Below are 14,056 nucleotides of genomic sequence, written 5' to 3'. Positions count from 1 at the left end.
CTAGGTATTAGAAGATGATGAAATAACATCATTATATTTGGGTGATAAAAACAAACAACAGACTCCCACATTGTTTAATGCTCTTGTCTGTTAAATGATCTGCAAAGTGTATTGGTTATAATGAGGTATTGCCATTTAAATTGTATCTTTGCAGAGTTGTCAATTTATCCACAACACTCCTAAGCATGAAAAGAAAAATGCAAAACAGCAGCAGCAAAACAAAATCATAGAAAAAAAGTTTTATTAAAGGTTAAGAATTTTACAAATGAGAAAATCATAAAAAATTTGTACACATAATAAAAACACATATTAAACAATGACAATTAAAGAAACAGTTTGCTTACAATTCCTTCAAAATCCATCATTTTCAGTAGTACAGACCAGACTAAATGATTCATTGTAAACTGCATCCCCTTAGGGAATTTTTGTGCTTTTGCCTAAACAACCAGTGTTTCTAATAAGGAACAAAGCTGTGCAAATATATTACATTTCAGAAAGGCAAAAAAGGCTGATTGTTTATCCCAAAGCTATAGATTTGCAGATTTCAAACAACTCAATTTAGCTACATATAACATTAGCAAAGAAGACAAAAATATGCACAAAAAATAAAAAGCCAAAAATTACAGTGCATTCACCAAACACATTTGTGATAACAGAATCATAATTTCCATTAGCTGTTAATGTACAACATTACTGGGTTTGATTCATTGATGCAAACGTTTGTACAAACCTAAAAAAGTTTTTAAACAAATTGCATTTGTTCATTTCCTTTAAAATTGTATTGAAAAAAATAACATTTAAAATTGTTTTGCGCTAATTTTATTTCCTGTTTGTTGCAACTTCTAAATGTGTTCAAAAGTCCACTTTCCCCAGCATAACTCAAAGTGTCCAAGAAAAGGATCTCTGCATCTGGATTCCTAGCTCCACCCACCCAAAAAAGCTGTAGTACGGTTGAATTACTCATTTATTTTCAGTCTCCATCATATTACATACTATACAGTATTGGGGTTGGTTGACTTTGTAGTGGTTGCAGTTTGGGACAGAGCTGGAAGTTCCTGAGAGATATAGGATGCCAGTAAACAATGTAACATATCTAATACTTTCTAATTTAAATTATAAACTTTGGGAAGCCCTAAACATAATAATTTGTAAATGTTCCATCAGTCCTTTAAACCAATGTTTGCTTAAAAAAACAAAAAATAATGTAAAAATCCAGTTAATCTTGATGGAACACGTCTGCTGGGCCAAAGTTACTCTAGGTAATTAATCACTTCATACTTTTATATTGTCAGAAAACAGCAAAAGGGCTTTAAACAAACTCTCACTGACCTCTGTAGCTGCAGGTACTGTGATGCTATTCATTTGACCTTTTAGGTTGCACTTTGCAGCCTTCCAGTTATTTGCTCCACAGGGGAGACTCGTACATTTTTGTAATTTGAAAACAACATTTTAAAGTATGCATCGGTAATCTAAATTCTGTAAAATCACTAAACAAAATAATTCTGATTATTGTATTAGTAAAACTGCAGTTATAACCATTTTACTGAATTTAGTGCTTTTTTTTTATTGAATAACAGCAAGGACTTATGTGTATCTCTTTTACCTTCTTTCATATGTTATAAAGGCATGCTTTGGTAAAGCAAAATGAAACAAAAAAAGAAATTAAAGCCTTAAACTGAGTGCAACAAACAAAAAAAACTTCAGTTTATTTTTTTATTTTATAAATATCCACTATTTTCTACACCTTTTTTACCCATTTTACTATACTTACCAGACAAGTGCAAAACAGTAATACAAGTCATACAATAAAATCCCATAACACTTAATTTCTTCTCATATGTGCCTACCATAAAATTGATGTTTTTATTTATTTTTCAGATAATAAATAAAAAATAAAACCATAGGCAGTATGAAATGTTTTAATGTATCAAATTTCCTGGCATATGCATTATATGAATTACTCTTGTAAATTATTTATAGAATAGTCTTATCTATAATTTTTGTTTCATAACCTGTGTGTGTGCATTAGGTTATTTTTCTTCTTGATGCCTGTGTATCATAATATTATTATATTAAAAATATTTTGGTACAATAATGATAAAAATGTCAGATGCTGAAATGGTTACATTGAAATATAAGTGTCCACGATTTCATTAGCAGTTGAATGTAATATTTTTTTATTTTTACAGAATTTACATGCAAGTAGATCTGTTATGATTATACATGCTGAAGATATGTTATGTGCATCAAAACGTCATGCAGTTTAATGTAAGGAATTATTTTAGGTATGTGATATGTATGTATGTACGCATTTCATACCTACAACAAATTTAATGAAAAATAAATAAATAACACAATTCAACCTAACAAAAAAACTTTGGTAAATAATTGATGGTGATGACAGCAATCTTGGCTACGATTGCAGCTGAAGAATATTGCTGGATTAAAGTTATTTTCTATTCAATCATTTATTTCTTGTACTAAATTTATCCTAAAAACACACGGAAACAACCTATAATTCACTGTTATGCGTACTTCTGCTAAACAAAAGAATACATAAATAAAACTTAAAAAAAGAGGAAGTATTTCCAATCATGTAAATTTGTTCATAGCGCAATCTATTTAAAATATCACATATTGTAAAACCTGCGTTCTAACATAGCAAATATTTTCAATGTTTTACTTATTCTTCTTTACTCAATTCTGACAACTAAAGTGCTGTTGGTTTACATGGACCTGGTCAAAGATAGAGGATTTTGTATTGTAAATTTGGTGAAAACATTGGAAGTTTGTGCTGGTGGTATGAGGAGGTCCAAATAAGAAGACAATGGGCCTGATTTATTTAAATTCTCCAAGGCTGGAGAGGATACAGTTTCATCAGTGAAGCTGGGTGATCCAGCAAACCTGTAATGTATCTGGCACAGGATTCAAAACATTTGCTAGAAAATGACTTTGAAGAAATCCATTCCAGATTTGCTGGATTACCCAGCTTCACTTATGAAAGTGTATCTTTTCCAGCCTTGGAGAGCATTATTAAATCAGGCCCAATATAACTGAAGACATAATTCAATGTTCCTACCATAGTGTAAGGCCAATTTTAGGAAAATGCAAAAACCATGCCAGTATGTTTTCAGATAAGTGAGAAAACCAGAGTTCCCAGAGGAAACACGCACAAGCACAGGAGAAGAACATACACACACATGCAGATCATGTCCTGGCCAACCAAGGACCCTAATGCTGCAAGGTCACTGTGCTGCCCCATCTAAAACAAATATACAACCAAGTATATCACTTACCTATGTGACTTTACATACTGTACCGAGAGGTAATAACACACTCCCCCAGCAATTGAAGTTCCGATTAATAGATGAAACCCAATAGAAGAAAAAACCCAAACATTTGCATTATTGGAGAGGAATGTTTGTGTGCTATTCTATGTGTTGTAGGGAAGCATAAGACAGCTGTGGACTTTGATCTGGCAAAAAGGTACATAAAAATATAGTTAACTGGTTGTAAAGAAATGTTGGTTATACACAGGTGGCTGTCTCATTGACAATGACAAGTGATGAAGTATCTACCTATTCTAGAACAACCTGCGTACTATTCTATCCTTCTTCTTGATTTAAAGGCAGGCAAGAGGCAGTGGTAGCGCAGTTTCATTTTTTTTTTTTTTTTTTTTTGTAGAAAGACATTTCCAAAATGTCAAAAACCCTCTATGTGCAAATAACAAACACTTTTAAAGATCAAAAGCACTTTTTACTGCAACTGTACATGGCCTGAAAGATGCAAATGATAAATCATTCATGTGGCTTGCTTTTATTGTGTGTGTATTGCTAGCCTAAACAGAATGCTGAGCTTGCTTTTGCATTGGAGACCACATAATAAATGCAAAGCAGATCTCTCCAGGGTTCCCCTTTCTTTACTCATTTATATTTTTTGTATTTTTTTATCTATAGTTCTATTCAAACAGCTTATGTCCTTCCTCAGTTCAGGCAATGGGGTTTGACTAGTAGTCAACACAACCTTTTCAAGCTATCTCACATGGCACATTTTTGCTTCCTATCTTACCTCCTTATCTTACAATTAACATATAATAGTATTAGTGTATTTTGTTTTTGCAACAGAGTTTGAATGTTTGCAAACAACTTTTTTTTTATCTATCAATTATATATTTTTATTCTGCCACTCTGACAACCCTAGCTCCAATGTGCCATTTGCTGCTTTGGCTACTTCAGATAGGAACATCGCTCTTACTCCCATATCATTCCTGTTCAAACGTGTTTAGCCAAAGCAATGAAACTTTACCAAATAATGTTAGTGTGGGCTAGTGTGTTAGTTAGTGGGCTTACAAGTTTTTGCACTTTTATGGTAGGAGATATTGTTTTGTGGTGTCGGAGAAGTGACAATCACATACATAGGTCTTCAACACAACCTGCTAACATCACTTCTTGATATGTTATAACTACAGGAAAGGAGCTTCCCAAGTGTAGTAAGGAGGGGCATTGGAAGAATGGGCTTTAGATCTCACATTCACAAATCTGCTATTGTGCTCATAAGTTTCTATCTTTTAACTCAACTATGGTTTCTAAGGTTTATGTTGGCTCTTTAAAGTTGAACTTTGAACATGGGTCTCCAACCTAACAATATATTATAAAACTATACCCTTCTTGAAATTTTCTTCTCTAATATCAATGACCATTATTAATTGTGAAGAATTACACTAATCCCCTGTATATACCAGCCTATTATGAAATACTGAGAGTCTAATGTGAGTGCCATCACTGTACATATCTGTGATCAAGGAAAATCACGCTTTTGGGAAAAACTTTGTTTATAGAACTTACATTTATGTTCCAATAATACTGTTGTTTGGCAGTGGAACTAAATGTGTCCTATTGTATGTGATATGGGGAAAGTTGGAAGGGTAATAATAAAATGCGTCAACTGTGTCTGAAATAAAATAAAAAATGTAAAACAACATATGCAACTGTGTGTTTGGATTACAAAATTTGGCACAATGAGGTGTACATGGTATTTACAGTCTGTACAATTTACTGGGGTGATCATAAATAGATGGTGATAAATAAAGCCAATAGATTCATGCATTGTACAATATTATTCGGAAACTGCAAGGTTTTTAAAAGGCTAGTTAGGTTTATCTTTGAAATGCACACTGGAAAAGATTTTTGCAACCAGATGCTCACTTTCTATAGGGAACACTATGTCATGCATGGAATGCGTATGCATATTAGCAGAAGATTTGTGAGATGCTGCACTAATGAAAACCTGAGAAGGCAGATAACTTGTTAGACTTGATCTATGATTTTTAAGATTATCATTTTCATTTACCCTCATAAAATAAGTCATCTTTAAAAATAAAAGCCACCCAAAACAAAAATGAAAAGTATTTTTGCAAAGTATTAGGAAAATATTTTGGGGGAGCTTTTGGGGCAAATTGAAATATCAATGCCTGTTTCTTGTTGCTGTGATAAACTGGAAAACAGAACCAACAATAGAATATACAATAAACCTCCTTGTGTAAATGGGGCAGACAAAACAACATACATGTAAACACTTTACAATCTATCACACTTGGACATCTCTTAAACCATAGTTACAAATTTGAAGCTTTTACAAAAACATACAGCCTAACAAACAAACCAAATCTATATTTTCCAGCAGCATAGCCTTGCAGTACTGAATGTACAACAAATGTATTTATAGAAAAGAAAAGCCAACAAAAATGTATACAAAGTCACTGAAATCTTTGGTACCAAAATTAAGGGCACCTATGTTTGGACAGAAAACTTTCTTCAATCACACTTAACTTATAAATGCCTTCTCTACAGCAACAATATGGCTGTTTTGAGGCTCGGACAATAAAATTACTTCAGAAAGGCTTCAAGCTGTTTTAAAAGCATAACTGTCTACTCGTCAGTACATTCAGTACATGTTTTTGTTTGTCAGAGAAGTTCTGCATTATCTAATACTGAAAAAAAACAACCATTCTGATGAACTCTGAGTTAAAGTGGATCATTCACCTAGATGTATGAAAGACAATTACTTTGTCCCAGGAACCAATATTCAGCAAATCAATGCATTTGAGCGAACATTATCAAGATATAAAGTCTTGCGTTCAGAAGCCTCTATGTGAGCAGAGAGGAGAACGGGAGAAGAAAGCTGAAAGCCACTTCTGATTTTTTTTATCCTAACAATGAGATTGAAGAAATATTGGTTTTGCAAGGGGTATTTCACTCAGCTTAGTGAATAAGATGAAACTTTGCTGGCATAAACCATCATATCATGTGCATGCAAAAATCTTGCTTTTGTAGATTTCCATGGCCATGGTTTGGTATTTTTGCTAAGTGAATTTTCACCACATTCACTAAACTGAATACCTTTGCAATGAAAAATTTCACTAAGAAAAATGAACAGCCTATATTCCTTTAATAAATCAACTGCAGTAAGTGCTTAGATGAGTAAGTATTATTCATGAAACATGTTTAGTATTCATCCAGAATTCATCCAGCTTCTGAGGCCTTATCATGACCTGGACCACCATATACCCTGCCTATAAAATATCAACATAATAGGATTTAATTGAATACTTTGAACTGATAGTCCTACACTGACTATGAATAAGAAATTAGAGAACATCACTAATGACTATGAGATTACTGTTGCAAATTATAATTTATTCATTAAATTTGCAAAGTTTTGTGCATAATCATTGCTTGGTAATTACTTATATCTATGTATAGCAATCACCTACAGTTGATTAGCGTAAAAAGTGTATCTAAACCCAAACACTTAACTCCAATATTTGACTGGTCATCTCCCTGTAACTTTCAAAAGATTAATTCTTTAGTTTTTATATGTTTTTGATTCAAGTGAATCATACCAACAAGGTGAACAGACAGATGGAGGGAGGAAAGGCATAAATAAATTAAGGGGGGAAATTGTATTATGTCAGATTATAGATCTGCTTTAGCAGCCATGTTGGACTTGTTGACTGCAGCATTCTATCACTGACAGTGGTTGTGAACCCTTTTTTTTTGGATGTGTCTGCGGCGTAGTTTCTGAAAGCAATAAGTTGCTTTTTGCCATGTGGTTGCTTTTTCCAGAATAACCACACTGCAACCATGCTCAACCTTACTCATTCGCTTGAAAAAACAGTTGCCAAATGCTGCGTCGACACTAAAAACACAACATAGTTGAACAGGAAAGCCTGGAAGCAGGTAACCAAGTGGTTTTTGACAGCAAATCCGTAAGGGCCCAAGTCATAAAACACTGGCTACACACTTTTTTTTTTTTTTTTACTGAAATCTCCCTCCCGGAGAGCTCTAATTTTCACAAATGACAAACTTTTATTAAAAGCCATGCCTCCTTAAACAGTGATGTTGCCTGACTTTGTAATACTGATAGGATGAATGTTGGTTCTTTAGAGATACTTGTGTCATACATTGTGTGGGTGGGTGATAAATCCACTTTAAATAAAGTCCAGTAAATTCTTTACAAAAGGCAAACACAACATTCATAGTTTTCATTTTTAACTCCTATTCTTTTGTGGCACATGGCCTGACTCAAGTTACTACCAACTTACCAACATAAGTTCACAACAATATATACTGGTAGTAAAATGTGGTTGAGTGCATTGACCTCCCACAGCCATGCTACAGAGTCTATATTGATCCAACCTAACTACTATTCTAGTTCATAGCATTCATATATTTTTCTAATCTACAAAAAAAAAGTTTAGAAAAATTACAAATTTTTATACAAGAGCAATCAAAAGAATGGGACCAACAGCATCAAGTTAAGCCAAATTGACACAAATTTCCAAATGTGAATGTAAACTAGGTGCCAGGAGTTTGTCAAACGCCATGGTGCATCACTCAAATCTGGTCTGTTCTTCTTGGGATCCAATACATATACAGGGGGTTCATTTCCTTGAATCCATGGTGATTGCACTTGTCAAACTTGTAAACATGAGCTTAACATTCATGTTTTATTTGATGTGGCACTTCATTCAAACTTTCTATAGTAGTTTATAGCACCTTGCGTCCAACTCATCAACAAATAACAGTAATCCAGCTTCAAGCGTGGTTTTTAAGGAGTAACACTATTTTATATCCATAAAAAGAGCACAGCTCCAAAATATCCTAAAAATATCTCTAGTGAGATTGTGTAAGTCTCGTTGCATTTCAGAAACTGTTATTGCTGTTCACACTTTCCAGTTGTCAGTTTCAGTGCTCCTTTATTATGTAATAAATTCAGTGTCTTGAATTCCAGTGGCATCCTATGAGGACCAGCATTAGAAAAATATTTATATTTCAGCTCGTCGTAATAATGATATTTTACTATATTTCCATAAATATCCTTGGGGAAGGGCCAGAATCCGTACAGATGGATTTCATCACAAAACCGTGTTGCCAGGGTGTACATCAGAAGGCCGGTGCTTGGTCTTTTGATTTGCACTTTGTTTGTTAGCCAATACCTGTAACAAGAAAAATAATTGTGATTGGAATACTGATGAATAAATAACCACATTCAAAGCATACTGTACCATCTTTGTAAATGTTCTGGTACCTATTGGTTTTATGTGTCATAAAACTGGACTGCTCTGTTGTAGAATAGGTGTGCCTGAATGAAAAAAAAATGTTGTGACTCCTCTTACCTTTCAGAGTCCAAGCCAGAAGTATGTAATCCTTAAACAAAATTGCACTCAGTATTGTCTTACGCCTCTATCAGAAACAAGAGTTTTGCAAAGGAAGAAGACAATACAGTTGAGTTACCAAAGGAGTTTATGCTGTTCACTTAGCATAGTCACTTTGCATGAACTGCACTTAGCTTAGTGAATGATGTAAAGTTCTACTGACTTTAGCCACCCATTCATGTGAGAACTAAAATCATGTTTTTTTTTACACTTTCTTGCACTATGATTGGGTATAATTTTCACCACATTCACTGAACTAAGTGAATGACAAAAACTCTTTTAATAAAACAAACATTCAGTTTTGTTCCCCTCCCTTTTATGCCTAACTAATTTAATTAACCCCAATATGGCATAACTTGTTCTGATGTGCTATAAGAAATTTATTTTTTTACTCCTGATAAAATACTCAGTTTGTAGATTCAATCCTTAATATATGGGTTAATATACTAATACAGAAAGGTGTGGTAATTGCAAAGAAGGTATTTTTAGTAAAAATAGGGATATGTTAAAATGTAGTATTATAGGAAAAGGGAAAGGTAGGAACCATCAGGAACATGCCCATTTAAAAGGATCTCTCAGGTGCCTTCTTGATAAAACTGTATCTGTGGTTAAACTGTAGACAGATTTTATTCAATAATCTCTAGTACAGTTTTTACCTATGAGGCAATTATTATAAAGAGTATAACAGTAAAATAAGCACAAATATATACATCCTAAAAGTAGAGGTAGCCACATACTGTACATAACACATTGTCCATTGCACAATAGGATATACACATATATGTCTAAATTAAAACGTTTACAAGTACTATTAGGATGTGAACAGAATTCATATTCACAATTCAACTCTCTCCTTGACCCCCTCCAGTCTGGTTTTAGAGCTGCCCACTCCACTGAAACAGCCCTTACTAAAGTGGCCAATGACCTCATCAGAGCTAAGTCCCAAGGCAACTTTTCCCTGCTCCTTCTCCTTGATCTTTCCTCTGCTTTTGACACTGTTGATCACCCCCTTCTAATACAAATCATGCACTCCATTGGTATCTGTGACACTGCTCTCTCTTGATTTGCTTCCTGTCTGTCCTCGCCCACTCTCCTCCCAGTTGGTGTTCCCCAGGGGTCAGTTCTTGGACCGGTTCTCTTTTCTCTGTACACCTCCTCTCTCGGTAGTCTCATATCCTCCTTTGGCTTACAGTACCATCTGTATGCTGATGATACTCAAATCTATCTGTCCACCCCTGACTTGTCTCCTTCAGTCCTGGATAAGGTCTCATGCTGCCTGTCAGCCATCTCATCATGGATGTCTGACCGATTCCTGAAACTCAGCTTGGATAAAACAGAATTCATCATCATCCCCCCCCTCAAATTCCAAATCTCCCCCTGACATATATCTAACTGTTAACAACACTGTTATTCGGCCCTCCCCTCAGGCATGTTGTCTTAGTGTCACCTTTGACTCGGCCCTCTCATTTACCCCCCATATTCAGAACATTTCCAGGTCCTGTCACTTTCACCTACGCAACATCTCCAAAATCTGCCCCTACCTGTCCCCTGAGACCACCAAACTCCTTGTACATGCTCTTATCATCTCTCATCTGGACTACTGTAACCTCCTCCCCTCTGGTATTCCACTAACCCGACTCTCTCCTCTACAATCTATTATGTGTGCTGCAGCCAGACTCATCCATCCTTCCAACTGCTCCTCTTCCGCTGCATCTCTTTGTATTTCTCTCCATTGGCTTCTATTTCACCTTAGAATCAAATTTAAGCTCCTGTGCTTTGCTTTCAAATCCCTACACAGTTATTGTCCCACTTACATTTCTGACTTGGTAAAAAAAATACTCCCCCAGCTGCTCTATCCGCTCCTCCAATGACCTACTAATGACTTCCTCACTCAAAACCTCATCACACGCACAGTTACAAGACTTCTCTAGAGCTGCCCCAACTCTCTGTATTGGTCTTCCTCCTCCTATTCGGCTCGCTCCTACTTTTCTGCTCATTTAAAACCCATTTTTTCAAGCTTGCCTACCCGTCTTCTTCTGTCTTTTGAAACCATCACTACTTCCCACCACTGCATACCTCCCATCCTATTGTGTGTGAAATTCTCCCACCTACTAGATTGTAAGCTCTTCGGGGCAGGGTCCTCTCCTGTATCACTGTCTGTATTAGTCTGTCATTTGCAATCCCTATTTAATGTACAGTGCTGCGTAATATGTTTGCACTATATAAATTCTGTTTAATAATAATAATAATAATAATAATAATAATATATGTTCCATTTATGAGCAATGCCATATAATATGGCTATACCAATGAATCAAGATATAGAAACCAGATATAGCTACAGAAGTAAAACAACACATGTGCACACAGAAATACATTTGTAGACTTGTTCAATGACACCAAAAGCCATGTTTAATGCCATTATCTTCAGTGGAGGTTAAAGCTGCACTGCAGAACTAGCTGCTAAAATGCTGCATGTTGCCTGATCATTATTTATTGAAAGTGATTAAGTTTTTAGGTAGTCCTAAAAGTCAGCATTACTGTGTGGAATTTAGACATCCCATATAAAAAGCCTTTAAAATGTGGAAATCAGGTTTTTTTTTGTTTTGCTATATGAACATACATGTTGTTTTGGACCTAGGCAAGCCCTAATATGCTGCCTTCACCCCACTATTACGCTGACTACTTGCTTCAATACTTTAAATCACCGATCACTTAAAGACTTTTTTTCTCACCTTTCTGATCTGCATTCTTGTTTTATGTCCATAAGACAGAACGTATTAAAGCAGCACAAAACAGCAGATATTTTGCTTCACCAAAAGAAAGCTCAAGTTAGAAAAAATGTTCAGTATATTCAATGTAATGAAACCCTTAATAAAACATACCAATGTTATTTCTGCAGTCTTCTCATTGCCTGCTTGCATATGTATAGTGCACGCTATAGGCATGCCTCTTGTGATCAGTGTTATAGTTGCCAGTGTTTTCTTGTCACCTTTAAACCAATTTTTGTAAAGTTGCTGATGATTTATGCAGCATGACAGCTGCAGATCTAAATAAAGTCTAAGGTGGTTCCATTTTCAATAGGCAGGTTCAGTTTCAAAGTGAAAATAGTAAGCAAAAAAACTTTTATTTCTATACATCCAAGCCCATCCAGCAGAAACACCATCACCACCAAGGAGGGGAGGGCTGATGACACAATAATGTAATCTTTTAAATGCGGTCCCATTGGTTAACCCAACACTATGGTGCTACTGGTAGCATGATGTCAGAGATGATAATGTATGTGCATTAGAAGAGTACAACACTACCACTCCATTGATTCCTCCTTGGAATGATTAACAGTGCCTAATAACCAATCCAATCACTGCCCCATTATGGAACTCTAGTGGCTTTTTTGCATTGTTTTTTAATAGTAAAATTAGGACAATTGCAATTTATATGTATATTTTTTTATCCTTTGGCCTAATACATGTACAGTGTATGCTTATTTATTTTACAAAGCAGTAAATTTGTGGGGGGTGTTAAAACTGTGGGGGCAAGAACTGCAGCCCCTGCTGGGCCAGGTAAATTTTTCATACATTTCCTAAATGTAGAGTTTGACTTTAAAGAAAAACTGCAGAGAATGAATCACTGTTTTATTGGTTACTTTTGCTTTCCCTTATCTTGTGGAAATTATGGCTTTTCCTCAAGGGAAAGTAATTTGCTAAACAATTTTAAGCAAATTACACTGATTAATAATGTTAAAAATTTAAACCAAATACAGGATTAGCGGCCTTATCTCTACTAACACATATTTGCAGGACAAACCTAAAGGCACTCTGCATCCTACATCTGCCTAGGAATTTAAATTACTGGCTGCCTAGAGAATAAACCCTTGACTTTAACATCCATGTCTTGAAAGCTCATATGCTGAAATGCCAGAGAAAATGACAGGTTGGTCTACTAAAAGCAAAACAAATGACTTAGAACATCTTTTGAACCCAAGAGCCTTCTTCAAGCTGAATGGTTACAAAAATGTAGAAATATAAACTGCATAACTAAGTTGGAAAACGACAAATGATAAATCAAAAATGAAACCATATCAGACTTGGCCAACTTACAATAGAAAATTAAAAATATAGTATCTATGAGAAGACAATGGACAACATAGGGGATAAAGGTCAACTCTGCCTACAACATATACAGTACATTTTAGTTCTGTCAGAGGTATTTATCACACTCAGTATTGTATATAATTCCTGTGACGCAGAAAGAAAAAAAGGGGAAAAAAAACAGGCATGTGCAATAATTGTCATTAGAAAACAAAGACTATTGACAGATCAATGAATATTCATGATTATTTTAATAGATCAATCACAGATAGTGCCTGGGTTACATATGAGATCGGGACTGTAGGTTTGTTCTTAAGTTGAATTTGTATGTAAGTCGGAACATGTACATCCTTTTACTAAATGCAATTAAGACAGATGTTTGTCTCAACATAATATTAGACAGCTTAATGTCAGTTACTGTAAAAAATCTGAGTTAATCAGAAACCAAGCAATAAAAAAACTTTATGGAGCCTACACATTCATTAACTTCTGGAGCAAGCTGTGCTTTGATATGCAAAAGGAACTGTAGAGTTTGTCTTGGTCAGTAAAGAGGTACAAGAGGCTGCAGAAAGAGCTCACCCCCCTAAGATCACCCACAACCTCCCCCTGTCAAGCCTCAGTCATGCACAGAAGAGCAGGGCAGCCCCATTGGTATCTGGGAGATGTCTGTATGTGGGATGTCATTAACCCAGGGACTACCTGTAGTGCAATACAAATATAATCCACCAATAATTTACACACACTAGATAGGATTGTGACGAAGCAGGAAGTGATGTGTAGGGGACTGCCTTTTTCTATCTGCTTGCTGAGGTGTAACTTTGTAAATAGCAAATAAAGTTGTTGAAGTTTTTCCTGCCCCTGATAGTGGCCTGGGAAACCCCATCAGGATATAGAGAAATGCAGGAGGTACAGGGATAGAGATGAGAACATGTGCTCACCCGGGATAGGTGCCTGCATCCCTTCCAGAACACACTGACTGCCTTGTCTGTGTGTAGTGCATTATTATAATAATTCCCTCTTTATTCTTGGGGTATATGTGATATCTTATCAGAGATCACTTTGGGGTATACCTACAGTCGGTGTATCAGCTATATACACAAATACATATTGTCTCTGCCCTTTCAGTTATCTTTGATCTGCACCCCCTGTCTAGTTACACCTAGCATAGGTTAGGCATCCGATGGCCCATAGGTAGCAGAGGTCCGGTTGCATTGGCAGATCGGTGTGATTGTTAGGGTCTAAGTGGTAG

General features: G+C 35.5%; 1 protein-coding gene across 1 annotated transcript in view; it reads right to left on the bottom strand.

Annotated features, from left to right (window-relative positions):
• Positions 1 to 224: 224 nt before the first annotated feature.
• Positions 225 to 14,056, bottom strand: part of ST8SIA4 (ST8 alpha-N-acetyl-neuraminide alpha-2,8-sialyltransferase 4) — a 94,621-nt gene continuing 80,789 nt past the window's right edge. The window contains exon 5 of the mRNA XM_072416124.1: positions 225 to 8,497. Coding sequence (XP_072272225.1) covers positions 8,215 to 8,497 — 283 coding nt within the window. The 3' untranslated portion in view covers positions 225 to 8,214. The remainder of the gene's footprint in view (positions 8,498 to 14,056) is intronic.

This window comes from Pyxicephalus adspersus, chromosome 6 (assembly GCF_032062135.1).
Source record: "Pyxicephalus adspersus chromosome 6, UCB_Pads_2.0, whole genome shotgun sequence".
In the NCBI taxonomy this organism is placed as follows: domain Eukaryota; kingdom Metazoa; phylum Chordata; class Amphibia; order Anura; family Pyxicephalidae; genus Pyxicephalus; species Pyxicephalus adspersus.
This window is presented reverse-complemented; position numbering and strand designations above follow the sequence as displayed.